This window comes from Triticum dicoccoides, chromosome 3A (genome assembly GCF_002162155.2).
Source record: "Triticum dicoccoides isolate Atlit2015 ecotype Zavitan chromosome 3A, WEW_v2.0, whole genome shotgun sequence".
In the NCBI taxonomy this organism is placed as follows: domain Eukaryota; kingdom Viridiplantae; phylum Streptophyta; class Magnoliopsida; order Poales; family Poaceae; genus Triticum; species Triticum dicoccoides.
The window spans coordinates 717654178-717678734 of NC_041384.1; the positions used below are offsets into that span (position 1 = coordinate 717654178).

Here is a 24557-nt window from a genome sequence, read left to right on the forward strand (position 1 = left end):
CCTTCATCCTCCCATTTTCTCTCCTTACCTTTTTCTCTCTTGCCTTTGCCACCGCCCCACCACCCTGGCCGCCCAGTCACCTCCAGTGGTACAACCGGGATCCAAGTCGCTTCTTGATACGTCTCCAACGTATCTATAATTTATGAAGTATTCATGCTATTATATTATTAACCTTGGATGTTTTATATGCATTTATATGCTATTTTATATGGTTTTTGGGACTAACCTATTAACCTAGAGCCCAGTGCCAGTTTTTGTTTTTTCCTTGTTTTTGAGTTTTACAGAAAAGGAATATCAAACGGAGTCCAATTGACGTGCCAATTTTTGACGATTTTTTATGGACCAAAAGAATACCCCGGAGTAAAAGAGTTGGGCCAGAAGAGTCCCGGGCTGTCCACGAGGGTGGGGGCGCGCCCACCCCCCTGGGCGTGGGCCCCTGCCTCGTGGACGCCTCGGGCACCTCCTTGACGTGAGACCAACGCCAAAAATTCCTATAAATACAGAAACCTTGGAAAATAACCTAGATCAGGAGTTCTACCGCCAGAAGCCTCCGTAGCCACCGAAAACCAATCTAGGCCCTCTCTGGCACCCTTTCGAAGGGGGCCATCATCACCGAAGGGCATGGAGGAGGATCCCGGAGGGGCCATCATCACCATGAAGGCCAAGGACTAGAGGGGAAACCTCTCCCCATCCAAGGGGGAGGCCATGGAGGAGGAAGCACAAGGGGGAGAACCTATCCTCCTCTCTCTCGGTGGCATCGGAGTGCCATCGGGAGGGGAATCATCGTCACGGTGATCGTCTTCATCAACATCACCATCATCATCACCATCCTCATCTCTTTTACGCGGTCCACTCTCCTGCACCCCGCTGTAATCCCTACTTGAACATGGTGCTTTATGCCACATATTATGATCCAATGATGTGTTGCCATCCTATGATGTTTTGAGTAGATATATTTTGTCTTTGGGTTGATTGATGATCTAGATTGGTATGAGTTGTATGTTTTACTTTGGTGCTGTCCTATGGTTCCCTCCGTGTCGCACAAGCGTGAGGGATTCCCGTTGTAGGGTGTTGCAATACGTTTATGATTCGCTTATAGTGGGTTGCGTGAGTGACTGAAACACAAACCCGAGTAAGGGGGTTGTTGCGTATGGGATAAAGAGGACTTGATGCTTTAATGCTATGGTTGAGTTTTACCTTAATGATCTTTAGCAGTTGTGGATGCTTGCTAGAGTTATAATCATAAGTGCATATAATCCAAGTAGAGAAAGTGTGTTAGCTTATGCCTCTCCCTCATATGAAACTGCAATAGTGATTACCGGTCTTGTTAACGATTGCCTAGGACAATTCCGCACACCGGTCCACCATTATTACACACTCGCTATTTGTAATATTTAGTAATATATTCTAACTCTATGATAACAGCACCTACTTTTATATTTTATCTCTCCGATATCATATAAAGTTATCCTCTTCATACCCACAACATAGTTTTATTTCTCGTTGCTAGTTGGAAGCAAACGTTCGGTGTACGTAGAGTCGTATCAGTGGTAGATATGGCTTGAGAGAATATTGATCTTACCTTTAGCTCCTTGTGGGTTCGACACTCCATACTTATCACTTCCACCTTTGGAAATTGCTACGATGATTCCTTGCACTTGGGGATTATCAAGCTCTTTTCTGGCGCCGTTGCCGGGGAGCAATAGCGTGGGGTTGATATTCTCGTGTGTGCTTGTTTGCTTTCTTCACTAAGTAGATTTTGTTTTTCATTTTTGTTTATGTTTAGTTGTGGGTGAAACATACAAAAAAAATTAAAAGAATGAAAATACCAAAAAAAATTACTTGCCTCGCATGCCTAAAAAGTTTTTCAAAAAGATAAGTGATTGGAAAGTTATGCATTGAAGAAGTGAGGGTCGACCTTGAGCACTTGTGTTCATGCTCACGGAAACAATGTAGAATTTTTCATGGAAGTTTCTCTGTAAATAATTAGCCCCTTGTATATATCCATTGTATTATAAAAATAATGTGCCAAGCTTTGGTTTTAGGATGATTAGATTGCTTGTTTACTATGTGCAGAACAAAAACAAAAACTTTGGCTGTAGCGCGTGATTTTACATTTTTTTTACTGGAGAGTGAAATGGATCTGAAACTCTTTGAACATTACTTATATATAAAATTTTCAAATTGTAAAATTTATTTCATAATTTTTGGAGTTACAGAAGTTTACTAAACCTCCATATTACTACAGACTGTCCTGTTTTAGATAGATTCTGTTTTCTATGTGTTGTTTGCTTATTTAGATGAATCTATGAGTAGTATCGGGGGGTATGAACCATGGATGAGTTGGAATACAGTAGATATTGCACCAATATGAATTTAAAATGAGTTCACAACAGTACCTAAAGGTAGTGATTTGCTTTATTACACTAACGGATCTCACAAAGTTTTTGTTAAAGTTTTGTGTGGATGAAATGTTCGAAGATCGAGGAGCTATCAATATGAGAAGAATAAAGAGAGGCAAGAGTTCAAGCTTGGGGATGCCCAAGGCACCCCAAGTAAATATTGCAGAGGATACTCAAGCATCTAAGCTTGGGGATGCCCCGGTTCGCATCCCATCTCTCTTCTTCAACAAATATCGGTATACCTCGGTTTTTGTTTTGTTCACATGATTTGTGTCCTTTGTGTTTTTCTTTCTCTTTAAAGAACCATGATAGTATGAGAATGTCCCTTCATCAATTTATAGAATACTTCGTGTGCTTCACTTATATCTTTTAAGTAGAATTTCTCTTCGTGCTTCACTTAAATCTTTTGAGTATGGTTTTATAGAATGCTTCGTGTGCTTCACTTATACATTTTGAGCTTGGATATTGGTTAGTTTATATTAATTATAGAATGCTCCATGAACTTCACTTATATCTTTTGGAGTATGAATAACACTACCATCTAAAGCGGGTTTGGAAGAGTGTCAACTTTAGGAACTAGTGATCCCGCTATTCCGAATGAGAAGAATTTTTGCTTATGTGGAGAGTAGAAAAATTTCTATGCTTGTAGACCATGAAAAAATGCTTTATGTGATGGTTATGTTGTTGAATACATTCATGATGCTACTGAAAATTATTATGAGGGAGGAACATATGCTTGTAGGAGCTGCAATAATGTCAAGTTTCCTCTCTATGTGCTTAAAGTTTTGAAGTTATACTAGTTTTGCCTTCCTATGCTAGTTGATTCTTGTTCCTATAAATTATGTGCTCACAAAATCCCTAGGCATACTACCCAGGATGTTCAATTCTGCCGGCGAGACCAAGTAGTGGCATTTCTTATGCATGGCGCAGCATACTAAAGGGTGTTGAGCTGCTGAGAAAAGGAATCATATGGAGAGTTGGGAATGGCAAGGATATTGACATATGGAGTGACCCATGGATTCCGAGAGGTAACACCAGAAGGGTCGTCTCCCATAGGGGCAATAATTTGATAACTAAAGTCAGTGAGCTAATTAACCCAATCACCAACAAATGGGACGAAGAACTAGTGAGGCAAACTTTTACCCCAGAAGATACAAAGTGTATCCTTCAGATCCCAATCCAAGATCATCTCGAGGACTTCACGGCATGGCACTATGATAAAAAAGGTATATTTTCAGTAAAATCTGCATACAAAGTAGCAATAAATTGTGCAGCTCGAGAATCTCTCTCAGGTCTAACATCTACCTCAAGTGCAGCTGAAGAAGATGGTGGATTTGACTGGCTTAAACTATGGACAATGCCCCTCCCAAACAAAGTGCTCCATTTTTTATGGAGGCTAGCAACCAATAGCTTACCATTGCGAACAAAGCTACAAAACAGAGGTATGGAAGTTGACACTCGTTGCCCTATTTGTTATAGATTGGATGAGGATGGGGGGCACTGTTTCATCAAATGCAAGAAAGTAAGAGAAATATGGAGAATGGCTCAACTCGAGCATGTTAGGCTGCAGCTAATCCCCTGTGTTAATGCTTTAAACTTCATCGAAGAAATTATTAATTTGAGGGAGGAGATCAAGTTAAAAACATGTTTATTACTTTGGCTTTGGTGGCATGAAAGAAACAATGCAAATAAAGGGAAGGCCATTAAACCATCGAATGAAATTTGCTCTTCTATTGATTATCACTTTATAAATGTCATGAAGGTACAGGAGAAAGGGAAGGGGATAGCCCAACAGCCAAAGCAAAAGTGGACAAGAGCAGCTTCAGGAATATTGAAGATCAACACTGATGCAGCTTTTCACAGGATTTCCAATGATGGAGGTTGGGGATTTATCATTAGAAATGATCAAGGTATTGTTGTAGCTGCAGGTGCTGGCAAACTGGAACATATGGCTGATGCTTTCCAATCTGAAGCAGTGGCTATGTTGTATGCAATAAACATTGCTAGCCAAATGGGCTGTGATAGAGTGATGTTTGAAACAGATTCTACACAGTTAAGAAGGGTTGTGTCTACTGAGGAATATGACCTGTCTGCACTAGGGGCCATTTTCAGAGAGATTAAATTTCAGTTACATGTAGGTTTTTCAGATGAATGTGTTGTAAACTGTTCACGAACATGTAACCGAGTGGCGCATAGGCTAGCAGCGTTTGGAGCAACATTAAACTCTGGTGCATGTATTACTTGGCTGGGACAATTCCCAGAGTTTGTTCAGAACCTTGTAGCTGGGGACTTGCCCAGCAATGATATGTAGGAGGAATGCAATCTGTGTTCCGTTTCAAAAAAAAAAATCCCTAGGCATAGGAAGTGGGTTAGGTTCAAATGTGCTAGTCATATTCTTCATGATGCTCTCTTTATATTTCAATTCTTATCTTTTATGTGAGCATCATTGAAATCATCATGCCTAGCTAAAATCATTAAAGAAAAAGCGTTTGTTGGGAAACAACCCAATATTTACCCTTACTGTTTTTGTGTGTTTACATGATTAAGCTACTGTGGTAATCATGTTTTATAGCTTTTCTTTCAATAAAGTGCCAAGTAAGACCTTTGGGAAGACTCGGGTGAAAGTTAATGTGATCTTGCTGTAAAAAACAGAAACTTTGCGCTCACGAGATTAGCTGCCATTTTTTACAGAAGAGTGCTTTGGTGATGATTCTTTTTGCAGAAGATTAATAGATAAATTCCTCACGTCCACCAATTTATTTCATAGTTGTTTGAGTAGCAGAAGTATGGTTAGTGTTCAGATCATTATAGACTGTTCTGTTTCTGACAGATTCTATTTTCATTGCATAGTTTGCTTGTTTTCTAGTTTCTATGACTTATATTTCTCAATATAAATTGTAGAAATGATATGGTACAGTAGGCATTGTGTGAGAACAATTATGAACCTTGTCTTCGATACTACCAAATTGAATGGTTTACTATTTATCATACTAACCTATCTCACGAAGTTTCGTTAAGTTTTGTGTGATTGAAGTTTTCAAGCTTTGGGTAAGATATCGATATGAGGAGAATAAGGAGTGGAAAGACCCTAAGCTTGGGGATTCCCGAGACACCCCAAGGTAATATTCAAGGAAGACTCAAGCGCCTAAGCTTGGGGATGCCCTGGAAGGCATCCCCTCTTTCGTCTTCAAAACTATCGGTATACCTTACTCGGAGCTATATTTTTATTCATCACATGATATGTGTTTTTCTTGGAGCGTATTTTCAATTTTACTTGCTGATTGAATGAAATCATTGGATCTGAATTATTAAATGAAAAAGAATCCTCCCATGGCTAGTTAATTATTTGACTACTCGGTGTCCTTCACTATTATCTTTTGGAGTAGTTTGTCATTTACTCATGTGCTTCATGTATATCCTATGAGTAAATGGTTGAATAACTGAAATATCATAAATCTGAATTTATATATGCTTCATATGCTTACACCATGGGGAGTAATGACTTCACATAGAATAAGTATAGGTAGTAAATTTTTTGAAAGTTAGCAAACGTAGAATTGGTCATTTGAACAATTCATGAAAAAATATTGAAGGAAGAGAGATTTCACATATAAATATACTATCTTGGACATCTTTTGTAATTGTGAGCACTCATTAAAATATGACATGCTAAAAGCTTGGAGAAAATTCCTTATATAACACTATTTTAAATGTTGTTTCCCTATTTGACATTGGATTTTTTTTTCTTCCCTATCTAACGCCGTGTCTAAATTTTATGCCTTTTATAACATTCTCTTTTATTTTAAGCCTTAATCGTGTTAAATTACAGCTGAAAAGACCTATTTGCCCCTCATGGGTACGTGACCAAAATATTACGTGGTTGTTTAGCTTCAGCATGTGGCTTTTTCTGGATGGAGTTGAGAATTTTGTACCAAGAAAAAGTTACTTATTGAAGATTTTTCTTAAAGACAGAATACATACAGGGAAGAAACATGCACGAGTACATACATGTGCTAGCTCATCTTTAATTAGTTTTGCACGTGCAAGCATATTAGCACTGGTGGAGCTAAGTGGGGGCAAAAGGTGCTGGAGCCCGCCCAGCCAAAAACCGGAGAATGACTTACATGGAGGAGACGAGGAGTTGGCGTTGCGGTCCAGCAGCCAGGTAGCCGGTCGCAGTGCTGATGCAGCCGGTAGCCAGCTAGCACGGCAAACCGGCGATGGGCGACCCAGGCAATGAGCACAACCGGCAGCAGAGGCGCTTTGCACAAGTACTTTCTTTTACCAATCATAATTGCACTTGACGGCATCATCTTATATTAGCAAGTAAGTAGTATTTTTCTATAGACTATAGAAATCTAAAATTTATAGTCACCCGGACTGAATGCACGGGGACCAATTTGGTAGCATGAATTATCAAATCAATTGTTGGTTGCAAGTTTATACATTGTATTTTAGTTACTACAGAACTAGCAAGCCTAATTCACTTAGTCTAAAAAAGATATGGTATAGAGTTGAGATATGGCTCAGGCACTTAGCAAAACGACTCGGCCGGGTACACACATACACGTAAATTTTTGGTCACACACCACATGAGGGGTGAATGGGTCTTTTTAGGTGTCATTTAACACCGTGAAGACATAAAACGAACGAGAGTGTCATAAAGGGCATAAAATTTAGACTCGGTGTTAAATAAGGAAGGGGGAAATTTTCAGTGTCAAATAAGGCAAGAAATTTTAAGACGGTGTTAAATAAGGAATTCTCTCAAAAGCTTGATGTCGGACAAGGAAGACAACGTAATGGGTTATGTTTTCTTATATCCGAAATAAAGTATATTGTCTTGGATCATCCAAAATGTTGAGCTTGTTTTTCCCCCTCATGCTAGCCAAATTCTTTGCACCAAGTAGAGATACTACTTGTGCTTCCAAACATTCCTTAAACTAGTTTTGCCATGAGAGTCCACCATACCTACCTATGAATTGAGTAAGATCCTTCAAGTAAGTTGTCATCGGTGCATGCAATAAAAAATTGCCTTCTAAATATGTATGATCTATTAATGTGGAGAAAATAAGCTTTATACGATCGTGTGATGTGGAAGAAATAAAAGCGACGTACTGCATAATAAAGGTCCATATCACAAGTGGCAATATAAAGTGGCGTTCTTTTGCATTAAGATTTTGTGCATCCAACCATAAAAGCGCATGACAACCTCTGCTTCCCTCTGCGAAGGGCCTATCTTTTACTTTTATCTTCTACCATTATGCAAGAGTCATGGTGATCTTCACCTTTCCTTTTTACATTTTATCCTTTGGCAAGCACATTGTGTTGGAAAGATCCTGATATATATATCCAATTGGATGTAAGTTTTCATGAACTATTGTTGTTGACATTACCCTTGAGGTAAAACGTTGGGAGGCAAAACTATAAGCCCCTATCTTTCTCTGTGTCCGATTAAAACTTTGAACCCATAAATATCACGTGAGTGTCAGCAATTATGTAAGACTAAATGATAGTTGAGTATGTGGAGTTTGCTAAATCAAAGCTCTGACATAGACCCTTCCTGGAAGTAAGATGAATTGCAATTGTTTGATGACTGAGAATATAGTTTGTTAGTTTCAAGAGAGTTTATGACCTATACTTTAACACGTGAATAGCTTGTTACTTGATCATGAAAAGTTTTATAAAAATGAGCTACTGTTATGATATATAATGATGCTAGAAAAAGTGATTGAAACTATCGTTGGTGAAACTTATGCACTTGCTAGCATTCACACTTCATAAATTATTTCTTTTATCATTTACCTACTCGAGGACGAGCAGGAATTAAGCTTGGGGATGCTGATACGTCTCCAACATATCTATAATTTATGAAGTATTCATGCTATTATATTATCAACCTTGGATGTTTTATATACATTTATATGCTATTTTATATGGTTTTTGGGACTAACCTATTAACCTAGAGCACAGTGCCCGTTTTTGTTTTTTCCTTGTTTTTGAGTTTTACAGAAAAGGAATATCAAGCGGAGTCCAATTGACGTGCCAATTTTTGACGATTTTTTATGGACCAAAAGAAGACCCCGGAGTAAAAGAGTTGGGCCAGAAGAGTCCCGGGCTGTCCACGAGGGTGGGGGGCGCGCGCCCACCCCCCTTGGGCGTGGGCCCCTGCCTCGTGGACGCCTCGGGCACCTCCTTGACGTGAGACCGACGCCAAAAATTCCTATAAATACAGAAACCTTGGAAAATTAACCTAGATCAGGAGTTCCGCCGCCAGAAGCCTCCGTAGCCACCGAAAACCAATCTAGGCCCTCTCTGGCACCCTGCCAGAGGGGGCCATCATCACCGGAGGGCATGGAGGAGGATCCCGGAGGGGCCATCATCACCATGAAGGCCAAGGACCAGAGGGGGAACCTCTCCCCATCCAAGGGGGAGGCCATGGAGGAGGAAGCACAAGGGGGAGAACCTCTCCTCCTCTCGCTCGATGGCATCGGAGTGCCATCGGGAGGGGAATCATCGCCGCGGTGATCGTCTTCATCAACATCACCATCATCATCACCATCCTCGTCTCTTTTACGCGGTCCACTCTCCCGCACCCCGCTATAATCCCTACTTGAACATGGTGCTTTATGCCACATATTATGATCCAATGATGTGTTGCCATCCTATGATGTTTTGAGTAGATATATTTTGTCTTTGGGTTGATTGATGATCTAGACTGGTATGAGTTGTATGTTTTACTTTGGTGCTGTCCTATGGTTCCCTCCGTGTCGCGCAAGCGTGAGGAATTTCCGCTGTAGGGTGTTGCAATATGTTTATGATTCGCTTATAGTGGGTTGCGTGAGTGACTGAAACACAAACCCGAGTAAGGGGGTTGTTGCGTATGGGATAAAGAGGACTTGATGCTTTAATGCTATGGTTGGGTTTTACCTTAATGATCTTTAGTAGTTGTGGATGCTTGCTAGAGTTCTAATCATAAGTGCATATGATCCAAATAGAGAAAGTATGTTAGCTTATGCCTCTCCCTCATATGAAACTGCAATAGTGATTACCGGTCTTGTTAACGATTGCCTAGGACAATTCCGCACACCGATCCACCATTATTACACACTCGCTATTTGTAATATCTTGTAATATATTCTAACTTTATGATAACATCACCTACTTTTATATTTTATCTCTCCGATATCATATAGAGTTATCCTCTTCATACCCACAACATAGTTTTATTTCTTGTTGCTAGTTGGAAGCAAACGTTCGGTGTACGTAGAGTCGTATCCATGGTAGATAGGGCTTGAGAGAATATTGATCTTACCTTTAGCTCCTTGTGGGTTCGACACTCCATACTTATCACTTCCACCTTTGGAAATTGCTACGATGATTCCTTGCACTTGGGGATTATCACTTCTCCAGCGTCGCCTTTCCACACGTCTCCTCCGACCATCGTGCAGGTTCCATCAGCTCCTACAGCACTCACCATGTCCGGCAACTGTTCAGTGAAATGCCCATGCTAATTTTTTTGGCCATCTTCTTTGAAGCAATGGATAAGGATATGTAGTACATATACAAGCACTATGTTGATACCAAGTTGGCCAGAAAAAGGCTCACTCTGCCCAAAGAAAAGAAGCAGCTAAAAAGGATGTTGAGAGGTCATTTGGAGTTCTGCGGGCACATTTGGCAGTTGTTCGTGGACCAACTAAACCATGGGATGTGGAGACCTTGTGGTAGGTCATGACCTGCTTATGATCATGCAGAACATGATCGTGTAGGATGAGGGTGATGATGTTGCGGTAAGTCTTGAATTTGAGAACATGGGTGGTCCTATCGAATGTCCATATCAGAATCCGGTCACATTTGAAGAGTTTGTTCAAATGCATCAAAAAAATTGGGATCGAGCAACTCACGAGCAACTAAAAGAAGATCTGATTGAGTATCTGTGGGCAGTTAAAGGGGACAACAATGTTTTGAGTGTAATATTTGAACTTATTTAATTAGAACTACCACCACATTTGAACATTTGAACTATTATAAACTATATATATGCCGCTATTTGAGTGTGCAAGCTAAAAAAATGGGGTTGGATGTATGCCAGTAGCATTGGATGGCCGGCACGCGCATCGGTGCCCGTCGACTGGCCCCCCTGTCCGCAGACGGATACTGGAGCATATTTGTGGGGCAGCCTTGGAGATGCACTAATAATGAAAAATAATTTCCGTGCATGTTGTGGTGGGCCTTTGATGAGATGGCATTTATGCATGTTAAGATAATACAAGTAGTGAGGAAGAACTATTTAGGTATATAGGCCGGATACCATTCTACCCAAAATAGAAGAATAGTTTTGTGTTAGGAACTTATGATATGTCTGATCAATGGACCCCAATATACATTTGGCATTAGATTTTAGAGGGTAAAAAATCTCACACCCTCCAATACGTCCAATCTTGATCGGACACATGGCAATTACTCGGTACAACACAACAACTTGAGATATTTTTATACTACATGGCAATTTTCACTTTAGAACATGGCAAATCCTTATACATAAGCATGGGAAATTTATTTGTTTTCACATGGAAAAGCTTGGCGTTGATTGGGGAACGTTAAAAACCGACATCAGATTTTTAGCATTCCTGTTACATCTCACCATCGGATCAGACTTAGCATCCCTTGAACTAACTTCGATATCTTACTATTTGCCATACTCGTACATTTAAGACCACATACTGAGCGCAACTAATTGGCGGGCGCCCCTGCTCCCACGTGATCAAATTTGGAGCACATATTTCGTTTTGGCAACTTTCTATATTTGGCACTTACAAAATTACTATAAAGAAGAAAAAGTTAGCAATTTAAACAAATGAATTATTGGATTAAAAAATCTTGGATAGGCTTTTAAAATTTGTAACTTCTCAGAAGTTAGAATTTTGAAACTTCTAGATTTGACCGTATAAAAAATCTTGGCCCAAATATCAAAATTTAAACTAAAAAAAGAACTTCTTGGCACATTGAACTTTCAAGGCTTGGGGACTTCCACAAAAGAAAAAAACACATTGTGTGTACACTCCACCAAGGAAGAGAAGGGATAAAGAGATAGGGGAAATTCATGTGCGTCCACCCCCCCACCCCTTCCCCAGTTCCCACCGCATTACCAAAAACATGTGGTGCAGTGACTGCATCCCAATTATACCTAGCCATATGTCAGACCGGGACAGGGTTTGGGTTGGGCTTAAAAAACTCGAGGCAGAAAACCCAGGCCCTGCCCGGCCTTTGTGCCTAGATTTAAGGTCCAAGCCCAACGCGTCAATGGAAAACCCATCAGGCCTTAGCCCTCGGGCCAGGCCACATCCTTAAAATCCACATATGCAAAGCCTAAGCCCGGCCTAGCCCAACCTTTGGGCTAAAAACTTAGGCCCAGGCCTGGCCCGGCGCAAGAATTTTGGTCCGGGTTTCACATGGCTAGGTATAGTCCCAAGTCACCCGTGGAGTAACCACGTACTCCCTCCACTCCTTTATATAAGGTATATTTGTTTTTTGAATAGTCAAACATGTGTATGTTTGACCGAGTTTTGAGAAAAATATATCACTATCCACAAGACAAAATTTATATCATTTGATTCATCATGAAAACTAGTTTCATATTTTATCTATTAGGTATTGCACATGTTGTTATTTTATTCTATAATCTTGGTCGAACATTCAAATGGTTCACTTGCACGGAAACCAATACGCCTTATATTCTGAAATGGAGGGAGTATTAGTTATCGTTTATAATCCTTCTTTTCGCATTACCTGAAATTCATGACAAATTTCTCGGTTCTTAGTCGTTAAACTATGCTCTAAAGGGGCCCGGAGGTGGGGGTGACACTTTGCCCACCATTGAAACATAGTGGATATCTCCTAACAACAAATATATTATTATAAAAATATATTAAAAAACGTTTTTCCTGTTGTAGGGATGCATAAATCAAAACCTATGGTAAGTTATATATATTCCTATAGAAAAACAAATGTGTATTTCATAGCAAATAATAGCTATACATATTGTAATTTTTAACCCTTAACTACTGAATGTGTTTGCAATTCAGACAATAATATCATAGCATTTGGGCCCTCAAAGTAGTTTTGATCAAATGATTTACTTACACCAAATATGATAAAAGAAATGGGCATTACATATTCTTCATCTAAAGAAAAATTGAGAAACACAAGAAACTGAGTTAATATATTTCTAAAGAAACCAAATGTATTTTTTATTGAAGTATATTTTTCTTATTTTTATAGTCTCTTATTTTCCTCATTTGTCTAAAATAATAGGCTAGTATATAAAAAATTTGCAGAGATTCTTTTTCTCCTTTTGCGCATGTTGTTATTTCCCTTTATGTTTTTCATTCCTAGTACATTTAAGCAATATATGGAGCTCCCGTGAAAAATTGTGATATGGAAGACACATGGTGTTGATATGGCCTGCACTTTGGTCAAAACCACTATGATGGTGCATATATTTATGTTATTATAAGTTGAATGACTGAGCAATCCAGTCAAGAACAAACTCTAAATCATGTTAATAGTTTAGAGATTAGATATACCCATTTTTGCTCTTTTTTCAGTAGTCGCTTATTTTTCTCAACCAGGATCGAGTAAGGCACGGATAAAAAACCATGTGGGGAAAATGTATCATTGCAAGGACCACCAACCATCCACATGAACCTCGACAATTGACAACACCAGGATTTGTTCCCTCAAGAGCGATGCTTCCAGGAAGGAAATGGCATGTGAGCGCTCATATTTTCATGTTTATTTTTATTTTGTGATGGGGGTACTTATATTTGTTGTTTATGTGTGTGTTCATTGTCTTTACCATTATATATCTTAATATTTTTTTCCTCTACTGGTTGTTGAGACTGTAAGCTTGCAAGGGAAACAAGATGTGTGCCGAAGGAAGCTTGGTAATCATAACTTACAACATGGTTGTTTTGGTGGTGCTTACACGGTTACACCCTGATCTGCGTTGCGGAAGAACTTTATCATATTGGGAGCCTTGACATTTCATTCCCCCGATTTGCTGGATATAATCGACATGCGCACCATATCACACTACTTAATGGGTGATCTTTGTTATCACAGTTACAGAATTGATGCCTAGCTCACCATCCTTAATTAGTGATCTCCATTTACACGGTGTAAATAGATCCCAAAAATAAAAAGATCAAGCCCGGTCAGATTAGACAGAGCAACTAATTGAGTGCTCCTTCGGGAGCACCCGCAAGGGCCACTTGACACGCTCTCAGCTGCTGCTACGTGTCGCGCTTTGGGCGCTTTCTCCAGATTTTATTATTTATTTTTATGTACATGTTTTCTACTTTCAAATAGAAATTTTGGGTTTTTTTGGCTTTTCTTTTCCACTGGTTTTTCTTAGGATTTGGCCAAAACAAAATAGGGAAAAATTGCGCGAAAAAATGCACTTCCTTTTCTCGTTCCGTGAGAGGCACGGATTCACTTCTCATGGAGGCACGGATGTGCTTCCCGCAGAGGCACGGCCCTTCCTCTCGGAAGGGGGGGGGGTGTTTTCTTTTTGTTCCGCGAGAGGAAAAATACGCATTTTATTTTTTTCGTTTCGTGAGAGGTACGGATTTACTTCTTGTAAAGGCACAGATTTGCTTCCGCGAGAGGCATGGTTGTGCCTCTCGGGAAGAAAAAAACACATGTTTTTGTTCCGCGAGAGGCACGTTCGTGCCTTTCAGAAAGGGAAAAAACACGTTTTTTTTCATCCCGCGAGACGCACAGATTTACTTTTCGCGGAGGCACGGATTTTCTTTTGCGAGAGGCACGGTCGTGCCTTTTGGAAAAGGAAAAAACGTGTGCCTCTTTAGAAAGGGAAAAAACGTGCTCCCCATACGGTTTTTTCGTGAAAAAAGGTTCCTGGAAACCTATCAATATGTGATCTTGTTTTGAGTAAACAGGGATCAATGATGAAAACGATTTGAGATTTGGATGCACGGTTTAAGAGATAAAATATTTTGAAAAAACAAATCTACAAAAAATAGATGTTTTTTAGGCTCTAACTTTTTTCTACTGCTCGTCCCCTAAAAGGGCTAGGGTTTCTCTGTCTCCCGTCGGTCCGCCTTGTCTTCGGTGGCCTTAGGGCCATTGGGATGGAGTGGACCCCGGCCATTGCTTGTGGGAGGGCTTTGTTTTTAGAAAAAAAAATAGTTTTGTTAGGGTTTACGTCCTACTCAAGAAAGGGATATGTTGGCGGCTCCCTGAGGATGGAATAATGCTCTCCCCGCCTAGCCTCCGTTCCGGTGGTGCCTCTAACATCATCGGCGGGTGTGTGGAGGTGTGTCTCTGACGGATCTGTCATTTGTGGATTTGCTCGGATCTGGTCATTGTTCGTCTATTTTCATGTGTCTTTGAGTTGGATCCGTCTGATCTACGCTATTCTTCATCGGCAGCGGTTGATGTTCTGGTGCGTTGATTCTATGGGGCCTTAGCACGAAGACTTCTCGGCTGTCTATTAAAAGAAGTTTTGCCCAATTGCGACGCGGGAGGGGCGATGGCCACAACGCCCCTTCAACTCGCTTTAGTGCTTTTGTTAGTCGTCGCTACGTGATCTATCAATCTGGATGTAATTTTTATTATTTCTACTAATATTCGTTGTAATACCATAATTGAAAATAAATAGATTGAAAGTTTCTCAAAAAATTCATGAGAAAGTAAAACTCTTTCAGGTTGCAACGAGTGGCACACATACAATGCGTTATTTGTCGCCATCTGACAACGTGGGAGTGATTTTTGAAAGGGCTACTCTGATTTCGCAGATCCAAGGCCTTAGTGTTGTGATTTTCCGATTGGGCCCGATCGAGCAGACCATCTCGGTGGGCTACTCCGTGTTCGGCTGAATAGGGAAAGGTACAAGGTACGGGAGCAACTAGTTAACGAGCGCTCCTTTGGGAGCCTCGCAATGATCAGTGTTACTTGGCACGCTCTCAGCCATTCGTCACGTGTCGCGTGCTGGCTCTCTTCGGATTATTTTTTGCACGCGTTTTCGGCCTTTTCAACGATTTTTCCGGGTTTTTTTTTACGTTTTGGTTTTCCCCCGGTCTTTCTTAGCCTTTCGATCAAAAAAATCAAAATTTATTTTTTTCATGAAAAAACGCGTTTTCTTTTTTTTTCTTTCATGAAAGTTACGGTTTTTCTTCCGCGAGAGGCACAGTTGTGCCTTAGCGAGAGTCACGGCCGTGCCTCTCGGAAAAGAAAAAAAATGTGTTTTCTGTTTTTTTCGTGAGAGTCACGGTTTTGTTTTCGCGAGAGGCACGGTTGTGCTTTCACGAGAGTCATGGCCGTACCTCTCGGAAAGGAAAAAACAAAACGTGTTTTTGTTTTTTTCGTTCGTGAGAGTCACGGTTTTGCTTCCGCGAGAGACACGGGTGTGCTTACGCGAAAGTCACGGCCGTGCCTCTCGAAAACAAAACGTGTTTCTGTTTTTTTTTTCTTTCGCGAGAGGCACGGTTTTGCTTTCGCGAGAGGCACGGTTGTGCTTTCGCGAGAGTCATGGCCGTGCCTCTCGGAAACGGAAAGAAAATGTGTTTTCTATTTTTTTCCTTACACGAGAGTCACGGTTTTGTTTCCACGAGAGGCACAGTTGTGATTTTGCGAGAGGCATGGGCGTGCCTCTTTCGGAAAGGGAAAAAACCGTGCTCCTGGTTCGGTTTTTTCACCCGGTTTTTTTGTCCGGTTTTTTTCGTGAAAAAAAGTTCGTCAAAACCTATGAACATGGGATCTAGTTCTGAACATGTCGACGCGAGGAATCTAATGATGAAAACGGTTCAAGATTTGAACGCACAGTTTAAGAGATAAAACGTTTTGAATAAACGAATTTAAAAAAAAGAGAAAACTCTCCGCGAGTACTCCTTAATTAGTGATTTCGTACGAGGTACCATCGGTTTGTCTAAAAAAAGAAAGCAAGGTACCAGCGGTGGAATTTCTCATTGAAAACAAAAAGTACCAGCGCGTGGTGGTTGGAAAGAAAACGCAGCGTGAGAGTCACTCATTCCGGATGCTGGAGGTCCATTTTCTAGCCGTCCCTGTCCGTCCCCGGTCCCTCGCCGCATCTTCTTGTCTGGTGGTTGCCGTTGCCGAGCGCCTTGACTTATCGGAGGGAGGGGAGACTTCACTTCATCGGGGTAATGGAGGAGGAGATAAATCTTGGCGGCCCCGACGGGGTGGAGGTGAAGAAGGAGGCGGGGGAGGAGGAGATAAATCTGGGCGTCGCCGGCGGGGTGCTGGTGAAGGAGGAGGCAGGGGAGGAGGAGGAGATCGAGTTCGAGCCGACGGAGGACGAGCTGGTGCTGCACTTCCTCCGGCCGCAGCTGCGCGGGTTCGCGCCGCGCGTGGCGGGCGCGGTGGTGGAGGCGGACCCGTGCGCGGCGACCCCCTGGGAGCTTCTTGCGCGGCACGGCCTGCTGCGGAGCGGGCGCGGTGGTGGAGGCGGACCCGTGCGCGGCGACCCCCTGGGAGCTTCTTGCGCGGCACGGCCTGCTGCGGAGCGGGCACGGCTACTTCTTCGCGGCGCGGCGGCGCGGGGAGGGCGCCCAGGCGCGGCGCACCCCGGAGGGCGGCGGCGGCGGCAAGTGGATGCACAGCGGGAGCAAGGAGCACCGCCGGTCCGTGACGGAGCTGGGCGTGGTCGCGCGCTGGTCCATGACGCTGTACTGCTTCTACTCCCGCGGCGGCGTGAGAGGGGAGGACGGGGCGCAGCAGGGGCGGCGGCGGAGCACCGGGTGGGCCATGTCCGAGTACGAGATCACGGACCCGCGGTGCTACCTCCGGGCCGACGACGGCGAGGAGGACCACTACTGGGTGCTCTGCCACGTCCGCCGCAGCGTCAAGAAGAACCTCAAGCCGCGGTCCTGGGAGTGCTGGAAGTCCTGGGATCTCCAACAGTTCTCCGAGCATGAGGGCATCCACAGTGTGTAGAGGCAACCCAGCCTCTAAGGTGGGCCCCATACACCTGCCTCTAAGCCAATGCATCCTTCCCGCAATGTGAGCCTCTAAGCCCATGGGCCCACCAGCTGCCTCTAACCACCGAACACTCTTCCCTTCGCGCAAAAAATCCCCAATCGATTCCAATCCCTAGCGGCTGCAGGAACCACGCCATCGTCTCGACCGTCTCCGGCGACCAGGCAAACCAAATACCTCGCGCGAGGCTGGACGACGGAGGCGGTTGATCTAGCAGCTGGATGTGGACTGCTGGTGGTGGCGGGGGGTGCAGCAACTGCGCCGGCAAGTGCGTCGAGGCGCAGCCGCCGGTGTATTCCTGCTGACCAACTGCGCCGGCGATGCCGAGGAAGCGCTACGCTGATAGCGGCGGCAGCGGCGTTGTGCGAGTACTAGGCGCAGGTCTGGCGCATGGGCGGGTTCACGCGGAAGCACAAGGTGAGATGTGGCTGTTCATGGGTTTCCTGTACGTGAGTATGTGACTTTGTATTTTGGTGGCTTTTGAGCTGAATATAGTAGGGAATATCACATATCTCCATTACAGCCTTCTTATATTAAACATTAGAAAAAATAAAAGATCTAGCAATACAAATATTTTGGTGGCAGCATACAGAGTACATGGTGAACAAATCTGGAATAAACTAGTCTAGAAATAAAATTACAAATTATTTGTTGGGCCTCTAATACAAGCTAAGGCTGACCACCCCCGAATGGTTGCCATAGATACTCTATCAAATCGCCTTTGAGTTGTCGATGTGTAGCTCGATCACGAATTGCTGAGCCTATCTCCAGCACTCTGGCAAATTCATGAATTGGCCCATGGTTCAGATTATCTATTTCGTTGTTAAAGGTACCCTGATCATAGTCATAGTCGAAGCGAACCTCATAGGAATCCCGCTCATCCTCGACTATCATATTATGCAATATAACACATGCATACATGATATCAGCAATATCTTGCCTATACCAAAGATTAACCGGACCACGTACAATAGCAAATCGAGATTGTAGAACTCCAAATGCATGTTCAACATCTTTTCTTGCACCTTCTTGCATCTTTGCAAACAATTTTGTCTTGTCAGTTGGGGGCAAGCGGATTGTCTTCTAGCATGATTGTTGGTACTCCATAATCACCACGAGTAAACTGCGCCTTCCAAGGGACAGGGCAATTTTTCCACTCCCAATGCATGCAATCAATACTTCCTAGCATACCAGGGAATCCACGAGCCTCTCCTATATGAAGTAAGCGTTGAACATCTTCTTCAGTAGGTCTTCGCAAATATACTTCACCAAAGTTCTCTCTAATGCCTTTTGCAAATTCTCTCAAGGACTCAAGGGATGTGGTTTCAGCCATACTTAGAGTGTCATCGATATAATCTGCCGGGACACCATAGGCTAACATCCGCATAGCTGCTGTACACTTTTGCAATGGTGAAAAACCTTTCTTGCCAAAGGCATCATACCTTTGACTAAAGTAAGGTGACCAATCACCAAGAGTGTGCATAATATGTTCAAATAGATGCTTTCTCATTCGATACCTTCGACGAAATTGCTTGGGGCTGAAGACTGGGACATCGGCGAAGTACTCAGCATACAACTTGTTGTGGCCGGCTTGACGATCTCTGGCTCTGTATCTTCGATGATGCTTTTGTGGCTGGCTAGGAAATAGTTGTCTACCTATAATAGATTCAATGGAATTTTCGATTTTGTCATCCATTGAATCATTTCCATCACTGCTAGAACTAATTGAAATGGAGGAGAAGGAGTCTGAAGACATGTTTGAAGTGGACGAGCTACTGGTGTATGCCTCCAGAAGTGGAGTCCTTTATTTGTAGTGCATTATGTTTCCAACGGCTAGTTTTCTGCACATGTATTCTGGTTCCAACAGCTAGTTTTCTGAACATGCAGCTATTTTCAACGGCTAGTTTTCTGCACATTTATTCTGGTTCCAACGGCTAGTTTTCTGAACATGCAGCTCTTTTCAACGGCTAGTTTTCTGTCATTACTGTTTGATACATTGCTGGAACATTGATACATTGATGATAGACTAAATAATACAATACCAAAACTAAAAGATATCTTTGACAGAAATGGAAAGATACATTGATGAGAGCCTGAAACTAAATGATACAATACCGAAACTAAAAGATACATTGTTGAAATGGAAAGATACATTGATGAGAGGCTGAAACTAAATGGTACTAGTAATTATTAAATAGATAGCTCCATGCCTAGAAGATTCAGAAGCTGGTTATATCGCTGTAGCTTTGCTGCATCATATCCGGATGTGTCTGTCTCCAGTAACTTCATATACTTGCTCAATTTTTTGGTTCTTGCCTTCTCAAGTGTGGTAGCAGCTAATCTTTCATTGCAGATGCCTTCTCCTTTCTTGCTTCTGCAGCCATCTCTATTGCAGTTGATTTTCTTGCTATGGCATCATGATATAGTTGCATAGTTGGATCTGGCAGGTTGCTTGAAGAAGAGTCGGCCTTTGCTGGGGCCTTTCCTTTGCGTTTTGCGCCCTTCTGTCCCGGAGGACGACGTTCCAATGGTCTGTCCACTGATTCTTCAACATCTTTACTAGAAGAAGAAATGTAAGCCCCCGTTTCTGAGGTCTTGCCTCTCTTTCTCGCTTCATCCTTCTCTAGTAAGTAAGTATTTTTTTCACTTTGGCATTTCTTTCACCATATCCCACCAATATTCTAGCGTGAATCTTTTTTTGTATTTCTCCTTGTAATCTGCTCTTACCATATCCATAAACATATTGTCATCATACCCACTAGGATACACACTGCGTTGCACGGAATGACACCCAGCAAACTGAGTCACAAATTTGTTTTGCTTACTCCAATGGTCTTTCAACATCTTGGCAGATCTTTGCCTCTCTTTCGGAGTGACGCTGTTGTAGTCTTTCTCAACTGCTTTCCAATACTGGTCTGATTTCTTGGAGTTACCATCTACTGGATCGAGAGAATTTTCCAACCAAGCATTGACAAGCCGCTTATTTTCTTCCTCTGTCCAGTTTCTCCTCTTAGCAATAGGTTCTTCTGCTTCACCGGGACTACTTCCACTTGACTCTTGCTGATCTACTTCTTCTGCCCTATGTATTGATGCAGGAGGCTGAGGCGAATAATGAAAATATCCGGCATCTTTGTTGATCCTAGCATGTGGATCAATCCCGGTGAAGCCGGCGGCTGCAGAAGATGAATGACCATATGAACCTCCTCCATACACTCCTTGGAAACCTGAGGTATGTGGAGGTGGAAATGGATACATGTTCTGTGCATACATGGGATGCAAATATTGCCCATGCTGAGAGGATGAAGCACTTGTGAACTGGTGAGGTGGGGTGGCAGATGGGGTATAGTTTCGATTTTCTGGATCTTGGCTTGAGCAACTATTTAGCATCCTAGTGAAATTTCCTGGAGAGTGCTCCATGAATGTGAAGTTTTTTGAGGTGTCTAGGCTCCCAGTTGGTTTGGGTGTGTGCAAACTTATTGTTCAAAGCCCTAGTATATATACTGATAGATGTGTGTATGCACACACTTGTTGTAACGGCCATAATTTGTTGTTTATTATTATTTTGAAATGCAACGGTTGTATTGGATTGGATGTGTATGCTCAGAACAAACTGAGCTTTGCCAGTTTGCACTGTATAACGGTTGCCCTTGGCTTGCTAGGCAACGGCTGGTGTGTTCAGCTTTCAACTGTCATCTTTAAATAATATTATTTTATTCTTTGGAGGCAGCCTCTAGGCTTGGAGGCGATGCCATGAATTTTTTGTTAGAGGCAGCTGTGTGCAATGTATAGAGTCAACCTTTAAAGGCTTAGAGGCAGCTATAGAGGCAGCAAAAGGGCACACACTGTGGATGCTCTGAGAAAAGCTGATCCTACAATATCTCGAATTTGGTTTGCTGTAGTAAAGCTGATCTCCGGCGTCAAGCTCGGTCGCCGGCCGGCGCAAGGCGGGGAGAATCGTCGGAGAACTTGGTGTTGCGTTTCTTGTGCTCGTCGCCCGGCCGGCTGCGCGACCTGTCATCATGTCCGTCGGTGCGCGTGTGGGTGCGCCGTGTAGACAAGGAAATAAGATATGCCTACCCGTATCTGTACGTACGAGTTCCTTTCGTGTGGGTGGACGTTGCGATCTTTTTGGGGTCTGCCCATGTGTTGCGCATGTGCATTTGTGCCTTGTTCTTTCGCCTCTTCATTCCTTCCCACTGATGCATCAAAAAAAAAAGGTCAACTAAAGTCATTTCTCTGTTACCATCAGCATGAGGTTCACTTCTTGCGCAGATATTTGCGGATTTTCTCGCTTGCATCCTTAACTTTATGTTCCTAGATGTCTGTATGCTCTTTTTTCTAGAACCGCCATCAAGGCATTTTAATCATCTTGATGGAACATATCTGGTTGTACAACATCAATCCGAAATTCAGGAATTACAGCAAAAGAAGTAGAATTAGTCGCTATTGCCAAAGCCGAGATTCTGATACATGGCGAGTCCAGACATGATGGGTACATGCATTTCCCGTTGTTTGCTAGCGATGTAGGAGTATGTGCTAAGACATGCTAAGTCGTGACTCTGTTTAGGCATGCCGTTCACTACTGTAGCAATCTTTTTTAAAGTGAACACAATTTTTTAAAAAAGGTGAACAATTTTTTTAAAATTTTAAACACTATTTTTTAAAATTATGAATAATTTTAGGAACTATAAATAATTTTTTGGAATTTTGAACATTTTTAAATATATATAAATACTTGAAATTCTGAAATTTTTTTAATTTTTTTAAAAAATTAAACAATATTTCAATTATGAATATTTATGAAATTCTGAACATTTTTTGAAAAAAAAATAAACCTAACCATTTTTTGTAATGTTAAAAAAGAATTGAAAATCTAAAGTATTTTTGAATATTTGATTTTTTTTGGAATTATGAGCATTTTTTAAAATTTAAACCAATTTGGAAATTTGAACATTTTTTCAAACACGTCGTCGGTTTCTTCACTTGTGCATGCTGACGAGGGAACGGCTGCTAGGGTGTTCTCTCTTCATGCAAGCTACGAAGGTGTTTGGACTGAGCTCGTGCAGGCTACCAAACACCCAAAAGTGGATTGGGTAGAGAACTTTTGAGCTAATTGGTGGGTAATTGCGCCCATGTACCCATGCGATCAAATTTAGATAATTATTTCATTTTTCAAACTTTCTAGATTTTGCACTTACTATTAAGTCTTTCTTTATTATCTACCAATGAATGTTCAATTTGCACTTAAAAGAATTGCAGTACCGGCTTTGAAAAACCTTGGCCAAGCTTTTGTAATTTGATTTGAAACTTTTCAAAATTTTGAAGCTTCTAGATTTGACATTTTAAATAAATCTTGGGCCAACTTTCAGAATTCTAAACTCTACAAATCTCAAAAATATTACTTCTTGACAATTTCAAGTTTCAAAATTTATGGACTTCCACAAAAGAAAAAAACATGTTGTGTATCTTGGTGCAGTAAGAAAGAAGATTATTCTGTGGACGCGGCCAAGGAAGAGACGGAATAAAAGAGAAAGGGAGAAATTCATGTGCAGATTGCGGCTCGAGCTGCAAACGAGTCGAGTTGAAGTAGGCTCATCTCAGCTTATATTAAGATTCAAGCGAGCTCAAACAGAGCGAAACTCAAGGTTGAGTTGTAAAAAGTGGTTCGTGCTCAACTTGTAACGATCTTGAGCTAGTTTTAACTGTCACTAAATAACATGTTTTAAAATAAACAATCTATGGCAATGTTTTGAACATGATAAGCCACAACAGAAAATATGAAAGCATTATAAAATTGGAACGGTTGTGCGTACGGTATTTTGATGCCTGATTTGCCTATGATACTGTGATAGCCACACATTAATGAGACCCAACGGATATATACTACTCCCTTCGTTCTTAAATATTTGTCTTTTTAGAGATTTCAAATAGACTGCCACATAAGGATGTATATAGACATATTTTAGAGTATAAATTCACTCATTTTCCTCCGTATGTAGTCACGTTGAAATTTCTAGAAAAACAAATATTTAGGAACAGAGGGAGTATATAGTTGATAGGCGTGCCATGTCGCAATTAGTGATCCTGTTATCACAATTACAGAATTGATGCATATCTCCCCATCCTTAGTTAGTTTCTTTTTAGATAACTCCATCCTTAGTTAGCGATCTCCATTTACAAATGGCCGGCGCTAATTTTCTATTTGGGGACCAAAGATCCGGCGTTCGTGCTGTGGCTTTACAGGTGGGCCCTATTGGGCCCAATCGAGCAGGCCATTTTGGTGGCCTACTCCGTGTTGGGCTGAACAGGGAAATGTTCCTCTTTTTTAGTCGTCCCTGTCCGTCCCGGCCCCTCGCCGCATCTTCTTGTCTGGTGGTTGGCGAGGGCCTTGACTTCATCGGGGAAATGGAGGAGATAAATATGGGCGTCGCCGGCGTGGAGGTGAAGGAGAAGGCGGGGGAGGAGGAGGCTCAGGAGTCGTTCGAGCCGGTGGAGGACGAGTTGGTGCTGCACTTCCTGCGGCTCTACTGACACATGCCACTGAAAGACTCTACCGAGACAAAAAGATGGGATGTCAAAAAGGTAGAGAGGTAGGATGGACAGTTGGTCAGATCTAGTATGGATTGTACATGGACGATAGTTGGAGACGGCGGCTCTCCTAGGTTTCCCTCATCTGGGATCCCTGGGGAAGAGGATCAAGTTGGCCCTTTGCGAATAACTTGATGCACTATCTTCCTTCAACCCTTTGAGCGAAATGTAGCAAAAGGAAGGAAAATCCATGGACCGACCCCATTGTCTCCACCCCGTAGGAGCTACGAGATCACCCCAAGGACGCCCTCGGCGTCCAGGGGTCACGGACCGACCATAGACCTTATTCAATAAGTGGAACACATTAGCCGTCCGCTCTCCGGTTGGGCAGTAAGGGTCGGAGAAGGGCAATCACTCGTTCTTAAAACCGGCATTCTTAGGATCAAAGAGTCGGGCAAAAAAAGGGGAGAGCTCCCCGTTCCTGGTTCACTTGTAACTGGATTCCCCGGAACCACAAGAATCCTTAGAATGGGATTCCAACTTAGCACCTTTGTTTTGAGATTTTGAGAAGAGTTGCTCTTTGGAGAGCACAGTACGATGAAAGTTGTAAGC

General features: G+C 42.2%; 1 protein-coding gene and 2 long non-coding RNA genes across 4 annotated transcripts in view; 2 read left to right on the forward strand and 1 right to left on the reverse strand.

The window, feature by feature from the left end:
* Positions 1–24557, forward strand: part of LOC119270439 (glucan endo-1,3-beta-glucosidase GI-like) — a 74193-nt gene that overhangs the window by 1551 nt on the left and 48085 nt on the right. The window contains exon 2 of the mRNA XM_037552440.1: positions 241–250. Within this exon, the coding sequence (XP_037408337.1) occupies positions 241–250 (10 nt within the window). The remainder of the gene's footprint in view (positions 1–240; positions 251–24557) is intronic.
* LOC119270446 lies at positions 17272–20985 on the forward strand. Of its 2 annotated transcripts, none has more exons than XR_005134119.1 (3): positions 17272–17394; positions 17545–19990; positions 20513–20985. It is a non-coding gene; the product is annotated as an uncharacterized LOC119270446 (long non-coding RNA). The 2 variants fall into 2 exon arrangements; XR_005134118.1 differs by having other exon boundaries at positions 17301–17441.
* The window catches only part of LOC119270447, an 8672-nt gene continuing 1602 nt past the window's right edge, over positions 17488–24557 (reverse strand). The window contains exons 2-3 of the long non-coding RNA XR_005134120.1: positions 19014–19018; positions 17488–17497 (exon numbers count right to left, since the gene is read on the reverse strand). This is a non-coding gene — a long non-coding RNA (uncharacterized LOC119270447). The remainder of the gene's footprint in view (positions 17498–19013; positions 19019–24557) is intronic.